Below are 9,612 nucleotides of genomic sequence, written 5' to 3'. Positions count from 1 at the left end.
AGAATGAGTGGTAAATGAGTAGATGGATAAAAGGGTGAATGGACAAGTATATGGATGGGTGCATGGATAGACAGATGATGGATGAATAAGTGAAAGAATGGATGAATGAGTGTCTGCTCAAAAATGTGGACAGATATATGGAAGAGTGGAGGGAACTCCCTGGTGGTCCAGTGGTTAAGAATCTGCCTTCTAATGCAGGGGATGTAGGTTCAATCCCTGATCAGGGAACTAAGATACCACATGCTCTGGGGCAACGAAGCCCTCTCACAGCAACTAAGGTCTGACACAGCCAGATAAATAAATATTTTTAAAAAAGAAAAGAAAGAGTGGATGGTTGGATGAAACGTTGAAGAGACAGATGGATGGATGGGGGAAAAAATGAGCTAAATTTTTCCAAAAGGAACTTCTTTTGCAGACAGTCGACTCTCCAAGTTCCAATGAAACCATTTATTGTCAAAGCCTATTGGTGCCAGTGGCAGCGTCCCCACTGAGGGGACCAGCCTGACCCCCATCTGTGAACGGGGGTCTTCTCCACCTGAAGCCTCAGGGGCTGGCGGGAGACAACAGCTGAAGGGAGGGACAGTCGAAAGGAGGGAGTTCACAGTATCTGGGGCCTAACTTCCGGGTTCCCTGAGGCTGATCTAGACCAATGATGAGCAGTTTCACCTGAAGAAGCGGCAGGAATGCACATTCGAGGGATCTTTCGAGAAGCTTATCTGTGATTCTACAGCAGGCCTTAAGTCACATAGCTCCTTTTTTTTTTCCTATTTCAAACCCCAGGCTGAAAGTTCTAGAAGACAATAAAAATGGCTGTCAGTGTCATTCATTCAAAGGGTACCCTTTAAGCCCCTACTGTGTGATAGCAGCTTCCCATCAATACTTTCTAGGGATGGGCCACACCACCGCAAACAAGAGGACCAGGGAGGCTCTGCTGGGCTTATAATCTGGAGAGTTGTGGAGACACGACAGATTAAAGATATGCTTCCCTCCAGGAGGGGACGGGGGTGTGCAGAAGGGAGGAGGTGGGGAGGCACTTCACTGGGGCGATCAGGGGAGGCCTCGGGATCTGATGGGTGGTGATGAGAAGGAGCCAGTCATGGCAAAAACAAAGGGGCCAGTGGTCACAGGCCGTGGGGATGGCACGTGCCGAGGTCCTGAGGTGGGACTGATTTCTGCCTGGGCTGGAATCTGAGGGGAGGACGGGCAATCGGGCCAAGGCAGAGGCAAGAGGGTCCCCAAGTTGCTCCAAGGTCCCCGGGCCCCTTAAGGAGCATCTCCTAATCCCTAACCAAGGAGAGCCTGCTGCTGAGTGAGCGGTCCCCGGAGACTGAGCAAACTGGGGACTGTGGTCCTCAAAGGGGCCGTGAGGTTTGCTCTTAAATTTCAATGGTATGGGCTGGATGGGGAGGTCGGATGGCCTGCTTGGTAAATATGGCTGGGGCATCTGTGAGCCAGGCCAGTGACCTGAGTGGGGAACAGAGATGCAGAGACAGACTCGACCTGGTTCTCACGGAGCTCATTGCCAGCAGGTGACTATGACAAGTGACCATGCGCCAGGGGATCCAGGACAGGGGACGGAGGCAGAGCCCTGGAGGAGGTGGACTAGGAGGAATTTAGCAACTGTCTGGAGGGACAGGGTTGAGGGGCGGGGAGAGAGGGCTGTGGGAGGAGCCAGAGGTCTCTCAGACAGCTGCGGGGGTGGGGACAGAGACTGGGACGGGGGCAAGCTGGGTGGAGGGGGTCATGCCTTCATTTCTGGAGAGTGTCTGTGGTTAAGGTGGAGTGTGCTAGGTTCCTGAACAAACAACCTGGCGTTTCTGGAGCGCTCTGCGCCCAGGCACGGGCGTAAACATCAGACGCCATCAGTGGAGACAGCGAGGGGAGCCAGGGACAGGGTTGAGACACCCCCGGTTCTTCCTGCTGGAACCCACCTAGAGTACCACCTGGAGGTCCAAGGGGTCATAGGCAGATACCCGCAGGTCCTGCAGCAGAGCTTCCAGATTGTTCCTCAGTGTGGAGTAGGGCGGCTTCTGCTCGTACTGGAGGGCCATCACCACCTTCAGGTACTCCTGCAGGGTCTCTGCGGTCAAGACACGGGGGAGGCCTGAGGGGGGTGGCCCCCCAACCCAGAGCCCAGAGGGTCTCAGCCATGGTGCTCCTTTGCTCAGTGCTTCCTCTGTGCCTGGCACCGCTGCAGCCATGTAATAGATTTTTATTTTTTTTAAACATTAAACATAAGCACCGGGAAAGTGGTACCGAGAGGAGCAGTGTGCCTGTCGCCTAGCGTCACTGATAGGGATAGAACAGGACACTGTAGGGAAACAACAGCCAGTCGAGACAGCAGTGGTCAGACTCTCACTGCTGTCCCACGGTCCTCTTGCTCTGGTCCACATTCTGTAAACAATGACTCTGCGTGGTTATGGAACGGCTGAGATCGTTTATAGCACTGTGCAGGAGAATCATGCCTATAGAAGCACCCCCTGAAAAGCCCATGCCGTGCGGTGGGTGACATCAACCATTAGAGAAGAATAAAGCCTGTCTGCCTCACTGCTGCCGAACAAAGCATGTCTGCAGCTCCTCGAATCTTCTTCCAGTTTCTTCCTATCTGCTGCCTGGCTTGCAGCTGGCCTACCCTGGGCTCAACTATAGCAAGACAGATAGTTACTTAGGACATTGTAGAAGTCCCAGTAGGGGACTATAGATAGAGAGGAAACCTAGGCAGCTTTGGAGACTAATGCTGCCTCAAGAAAGCTATTGGGGCTTCCCAGTGGCGCAGTGGTAAAAGAATCCGCCTGCCAATGCAGGAGGCACAGGTGATGTGAGTTCGATCCCTGGGTTGGGAAGATCCCCTGGAGGAGGAAATGCAATCCACTCCAGGACTCTCGCCTGAGAAATCCCATGGACAGAGGAGCCTGTCAGGCTACAGTCTGTGGGGTCGCAAAGAGTAGGACACGACTGAGCAGGCACACACACAGAACCTGCTTAATTCTGGGGCAGAGCCCACTTGCCTGCTGGCTTGCACCTCTCACGAACATCCTATATTAATTAATCTACATTGTGCCTATCATTTTGCCTCTTGCTGAATTCCTTCTGAGCTGAGACAGAAAGAATCCGAGCCTCGGTGAGTCCAGGCATCAGGTGAGTGATTCCAATTAAAAGACCGTGGGGTCAAGTCCTACTCTGATGTGCATGGATTTATAATCAGTTATCAACTCACGCCGACCTTATTTCATCAAAACCCCTACTGCTTCCCCTCCTGTATTGTTTTAAATCAAGTCCCCGCTGATTATACGATTTTATCTCTATTTGGTGTGTATTTCTAAAATGGGGGCCAACAAGCTTTTACTGTGAAGTGCCAGAGAGTAAATATTTTTGGCTCAGAACACAGGGAACCTGTGAGGGGAAGACCAAACTCAGCTCTTCTCCCACAAAAGGCCCAAGAAGGGAGGCGGGGAAGCCAACGCACGTGACTATGCACCAAGACTGCTTTACTGATGGACGCTGCGGCTTGAATCTCACAGGTTTCATGTGTCACGAAATGATGTGCTTTTGATGTTTTTTCAAAAGATACAAATAGAATTATAAATAAAATAGAAACAGATGTATAATTAGAAAGGCATTTTGTCATATGAAATATGTATTTCTAATTATAATCTGTTACTCACATATATATATAACTACAAATATGTATCACTGAAGCTAGTATCTCGTTAAGCATTTCCTGAACTTGTGCAGGGCATTCATACTTTTCCTGTCTTTTAGGTTTTGCTTATCTGTTTGTTTTTGGCTGTGTCGGGTCTCCTTTGCTGTTCTTGGGCTTTCTCCAGTTGCGGCGAGTGGGAGCCTGCTCTCTAGTTGCGGCGCCTAGCTGTCTCACTGCAGTGGCTCCTCTTGGTGCAGAGCATAAGCTCTAGGGTAAGTGAGCTTAGCAGCTGGGGCTCGCAGGCTCTGGAACGCAGGCTCAGCAGTTGTGGCACACGGGCTTAGGTGCCCCTTGGCCTGTGGAATCTTCTCAGCTCAGGGATCGAGCCCATGTCTCCTGCACTGGCAGGTGGATTCTTAACTACTGGACCACCAGGGAAGTCCTTTAACTTAAAAAAAAACCCACCTGATCCTCCATCCCTGAGAGAATTGCTGTTAACATTGGCTGCACATCCTCTCCAATGCTTTCTTCTCAGATTTTCTTCTCTGATGAGATCTTTTAATAATGAAAATGGGATCTGACCATGTGTGGTTTATATATATATATATGTATGTATTTGGCTGCAAGGGGTCCTATAGTTGTGGCATGTGGGATCTTTGATCGTCACTGCGGCATGCAGAATCTTTAGTTGCAGCATGTGGGATCCAGTTCCCTGACCAGGGATCGGACTGGGATCCTCTGCACTGGGAGCTCAGAGTCTTAACCACTGGACCATTAGGGAGGTCCCTGTTTTTTTCGTTTTTAAAATCCCCATTAAATGGATTTCATGACTGACTAATGAGTCACAAGTGAAATTTCAGCTGACATTAAGTGTATTTTACCACAATTTAAAAAATATCCATAAAATTCTATAAGCATTGACACAGAAAATCTCCACGGAATCTTCTTAGATGGAAAAGTAAGTCAGAGACAAATCCGTTAAAAACACCCCACACATTTGTGTATGTGGTTACATGTGTGTGTGTGTGCTGCTGCTGTTACTGTTCAACACAATTCTGAATCTGGGTTGGGGGGAGGCTTGTTTCTATGAGGGGCACAGATACACGTGTGATTTGGGAAACTCAAGGGAAATAGAGGGCTGTGAGGACGGGTACCCCGGGATGGGCCCGAGTCTTGGTCCCTCTGCGGCCCCTGCCTGCTCCCTCCCTTGGGACATACCTGAGGGGGTGATCCAGCGACTGCACTGTCCCACAAGGCCCTCCGGGTTGTCAAGAAACCTGAAGGGACAGAGGCACGTGTGAAACGCCTTTCAGGGAAGGAGAGTCACCTTTTGAAACAGGATGTCTGGTAGACGTGCCCTAGTTTTCCTTATTCTCATCAGTTGTGACCTAGAACAGGAGTCCCCAAACTTTGGGATCTAATGCCTGATGATCTGAGGTGGAGGTGATGTAGTAATAATAGAAATAAAATGCACAATAAATGTAAGGCACTTGAATCATCCCAAAACCATTCTCCCACCCTCCACCAGTCTGTGAAAAACTGTCTTCCACAAAACCAGTCCCAGTGGCTAAAACGTTGGGGACCGCTGCTCGAGAGAGTCACCTTGGACACTGGATGAGTGAATTCTGAACGAGGCATTTAGGGGAAGCACAGCATTAAGTACTTGCAGGCTTCCAACTGCAACATTTTTACCAACTTATTAACACATTACCTGGTTTCGCCTGTGTGTGTGCCTGTGTGCATGCTCAGTTGCTTCAGCTGTGTCTGACTGTGACCCCACGGACCAAAGCCCACCAGGCTCCTCTGTCCATGAGATTCTCCAGGCAAGAATACTGGAGTGGGTTGCTATGCCCTCCTCCATGGGATCTTCCCCACACAGGGATCAAAGCCACGTCTCTTAAGTCTCCTACATTGGCACGCAGGTTCTTTACCACTAGCACCACCTGGGGTGTCCATTTGTAAATATATACATATATAAATACACACACACACCCCTCCTTGGACCATGAAAGAAAAATGAAAAGTTAGTGGGGAGGGATAAATTAGGAGGTTGGGATTAACATACATATACTGGTACATAGAAAATAGATAACCAGTAAGGATCTAATGTATAACATAAGGAACTCAGTATTTTGTAATATACTATGTGCAAAAAGAATCTTTAAAAGTATATACATGCATATATATACATACATAACTGAATCACTGGCTTAGACACTGGGCTGGCTCCCCACTGTCTGCAGAGTGGTGCCCCTTCCCCTCCTCCACAGCCCAGAAGTCCCTCAAGGCCTCTTGCTCCCCAGCCCTTTCTGTTCCACCCCCTCCTATGGCTCTGGGCCCAGCTCCGGCCTCATTTTCTCCACGGACCCCGGCCTCCTCCCCAGCTTTCCATTCACCTCCCCACAGAGCCCCAGAGAATCTGTCTATGCCTCTGCACATACCGCTCCTCTGCCCTTGGCTGCCTTTCCCCACCTCGATCCCCAGTAAGTGGCCGCTCTCCCTTCTGGACATGGCTGGAGGGCCCGTCCCCTGGAAGCTTCCCCTGAACCCTCCCAGGCAGAGGAAATGGGTCCCTCCTGAGTGCCTGCACACAGGTCCACGGATGCCTTACAGCAACTGTCACATGTGTACAAGAAGGACGGGGTCTGACGCGTGTCTCTCAGGATATATGAGGTAAAAGACTGAGCAACGGAGTGATGGCATAAAAGGGCTGTGCCAGTCTCAGGACAGCGAAAATTGTGTGAGCACTTCCCCCATACAGGCTCTCACCGAAGGGATCTGTGGGACCTCTCTGCCCAGCTGCAGGCTTACGAGCAGAAACCAACTCCAACCGGAGTTTGTGCTTCCCTGCTGGGGGTCTTGCATGCCAGAAAGCCTTGGGGAATCAGACTGCCTCTCATCTTTCTCTGTTATTCATTCATTCTGTCATGAACCAGAATTTACCAAAAAAAAAAAAAAAAAACCAAACAAACCATATTTGCTGAGTGAATGGGAAAAAAGCCACATACACCAGTAACGTCAGAGAGGACAGTTGAAAAGTGCAAGTGTTAGTTGCTCAGTTGTGTCTGTTTGAGACCTCATGGACTGTAGCCCGCCAGCCTTCTCTGTCCACGGAATTCACCAGGCAAGAATATTGGAGTGGGTTGCCGTTACCCTCCTCCAGAGGATCTTCCTGACCCAGGGATCGAACTCAAGTCTCCTGAGTTCCAGGTGGATTCTTTACCATCTGAGCCACCAAGGAAGAAAATGTGCATATCGCAACACTGCCCCCTTGTGGTCCCTTAGGTCAGCTGACAGAGGCTGGGCTGTGGGGTGTAGAATGAAGCCCGCATCACCACTGACATTTCCCAGAGGAGCATCTTCATGTTCCCGGCCCTCCTTCTGTGGTTGTGGTTGGGATCTGGGGTTCTGGAAAGGGCTGTTACTTATTTTCTCGGGGCCTCTTGGTAAGAGCAGCTCAGTCTCATGGCTAACACAGCAGAGTGTGACAAGGAGCCGTTCACAGACTTCCACCACACTAAACATGCTAGCGATTGGGCTGTGTCCTCTGACTACCTGCATCGCTAATTCTGAGACTCATTTTCACCTGGCTTCATTGCAAAAAATACAAAATTACTAGAAAACCAGAAAATAAGTGCAAAAAGAAAAGAAGAAAACAGGGCAACGGGCTTGTGTTATGGCAGGTACTAAGGCTGCCTTCCAATGCAGAGGTTGCCTGCGGAAGCCTGGTTGCTGAGGGCTGCTCTCTCTGTCCGTCTCTTTCCACTTCTGCAGAGATGTTAGGGCGTTATTAGCACCCAGGTGGACCGCCTCACTCACCTTCTAGAGTCGATTCACCTGTCGCCATTGCCGCGAGACCTGCCCTGGCCTTTAAATCTAAGACAGCAGGCATGCCCACACCCTGCCAGTGCCGCTGGCAGATACCCAGGGCTCTGAACTGCCTGCCCCACCCTCCGACCCCGACACGCTTTGTGTTCCACTATCTCTTTATTTGCTGTCTCTCCCATTAGAATGTGAGTTCCTTGAGGGCAGGGGTGTCTGTCTTGGCTACTCTGTATCCCCAGGCCCTAGAAGAGCCTAGTGCAGGGAAGTGCTCAGTGAGTATCTGGTGAGTGAGGATGGCTGCATCCAAACGCCACCAATCCCCTGCGATGAGCCTCTCACACTTGGGGGGTACCAGCTTCCAGGTGAAAGGGCCTCCTCTGGAGTCAAAGGGCCCGGGAGTGCCTCTCAACAGCTGTGTGACCCAGGCCAATCACCTAAGATCTCCGTGCTCCAGATCGGGACAGCACTTGCCTCAGAGCTGACACAGGGACGTGGTGGGCGCACCGCCCAGGGCAGAAAAGCATAGTTAGCCATGACCAGGTAGTTACGGACAGGCCAATGTGACAGGTGTCCCTTCCTAGGAAGTGAACAAGCAGGAGGCCCGATGCAGTGGGGGTGAGGGAGGGGCTCCCTGGGGAGTGACGACTAAGCTGGAACACGACGGAGGATGAGATCTGGGGCGGGGCACCACTTACGCCAATGGAACACACACATACAGGCGCATGTTCGATTGGCACAGATCAAGCACAAGATATTTTTCAAGGACACAGCTACATCTAAAATTACTTGAGGAGAAGCACTGAGCTTCTTTAGCAATGTAAAAAGTTAAAGAAATAAAGCATTAAGTGAAAGAAGGAGAATGAGATTTAGAGCACAAGACCATTTATGCAAGTCAAACGCACTCATCACACGTTTAAGAAAAAAAAACTTGTTTAAGGACACAGATGTGCCTATACCTTATTTAAAAGCAACAGTAAGAAGCAGTAAACTCGACACACATGTAACTATGGGGTTAAACTGGAAGTGTTGAGTGAAAAAAGCCAGAAACGTGAGATTCTTAACAGAGTAACATTTATGCAAGTCAGATACAGTGCCACGACTGTCATGCAAGTTTAAGGATACAAGTACATTTAAGCAAGCATATCAGTAGGACACATATATATTCAGTATGTATGAGTGGGGTAAAGGAAGATGGGAGATAATAAAGGGGGCAAAATGAGAGGCTCAACATGAACCACTGACACAGCATGCTCGGAACTGAGAAGACAGACAGACTCGATGCTGTTCACTGGAGAGTTTTCTCTTTCCACTCCCCCAGGGCTTCTGCGGACAGCTCCTGAGACACTGCTGAAGTCTGAGTCTCCATTTAAACTTCAGGTTTGCACTTCAGATGCATACCCAACCATCTCCTGAATGGCTCTTGGGGTAACTCTCTGCCCCAAGCCTACACCAGAGCTCGAATCCTGAGCTCTGGACCTGCAGAGTGGCCCTGAGTCTAGTTGTCTACTGTCCACACACTCAGCAGCACCTCCCCTTACAGCCAACAGCCCTTCTGTCCTTGGTGCTGAACCGCGCACCCACCAGCCCCCTCCCCCGTACCCCCACTGCCCTCTGTCCTTGGTGCTGAACCATACCACCCAACACTTCTGGGTTTATCCCCCTGTCCTTGGTGCTGAATGTCTAAAACAGAACTAGCAAGATCTGGCGGTTTCACACGTGGAAGTGAGGGAAGTGTGCACACCAGAGGCCAGGGTTGCCAGATACTGAGACAAAGCCCAGGCCTAACTGCTCAGGTTGCCCATGTGTCCCTGTGGGAGTGAATGAACCATGGTGTCCTGCACACGGTGAGCATTTTCTACAGGCCAGGCTCTGTGCTGAGTGCTGTGCACCCAACTCCCTCAAATCCTTCCACCCTGAGGTGGGCGCTAATAGGATCCTAGCTCATGGAGGACACTGACGCTTGTGGAGGTTCAGCTGCCCACCCAACACCCTGCAGTGGTGGGGCCGGAGTCTGACCCCAGGCAGTGTGGCTCCAGAGCCCATGCTCTAGCCTGCTGGAATGGACGAGAGCACGTGCCTGAGAACTGCAGGTGCCAGAGGCTGCCTGAGCTTCTGCCCCACCTGCAGGGATGGCGGACCAGCAC

General features: G+C 50.6%; 1 protein-coding gene across 11 annotated transcripts in view; it reads right to left on the bottom strand.

Annotated features, from left to right (window-relative positions):
* Positions 1–426: 426 nt before the first annotated feature.
* VRK3 (VRK serine/threonine kinase 3) overlaps positions 427–9,612 on the bottom strand; it is a 37,643-nt gene continuing 28,457 nt past the window's right edge. For 9 of the 11 annotated variants that reach the window (XM_070450473.1, XM_070450477.1, XM_070450471.1 and 6 more), the window contains 4 exons: positions 4,862–4,920; positions 4,109–4,198; positions 1,932–2,080; positions 427–790 (listed from right to left, as the gene is read on the bottom strand). In XM_070450473.1, coding sequence (XP_070306574.1) covers positions 1,932–2,080; positions 4,109–4,198; positions 4,862–4,920 — 298 coding nt within the window. In that variant the 3' untranslated portion in view covers positions 427–790. The remainder of the gene's footprint in view (positions 791–1,931; positions 2,081–4,108; positions 4,199–4,861; positions 4,921–9,612) is intronic. The other 2 variants (XM_070450478.1, XM_070450480.1) reach the window with 2 other exon arrangements.

This window comes from Odocoileus virginianus, chromosome 20 (genome assembly GCF_023699985.2).
Source record: "Odocoileus virginianus isolate 20LAN1187 ecotype Illinois chromosome 20, Ovbor_1.2, whole genome shotgun sequence".
In the NCBI taxonomy this organism is placed as follows: domain Eukaryota; kingdom Metazoa; phylum Chordata; class Mammalia; order Artiodactyla; family Cervidae; genus Odocoileus; species Odocoileus virginianus.
This window is presented reverse-complemented; position numbering and strand designations above follow the sequence as displayed.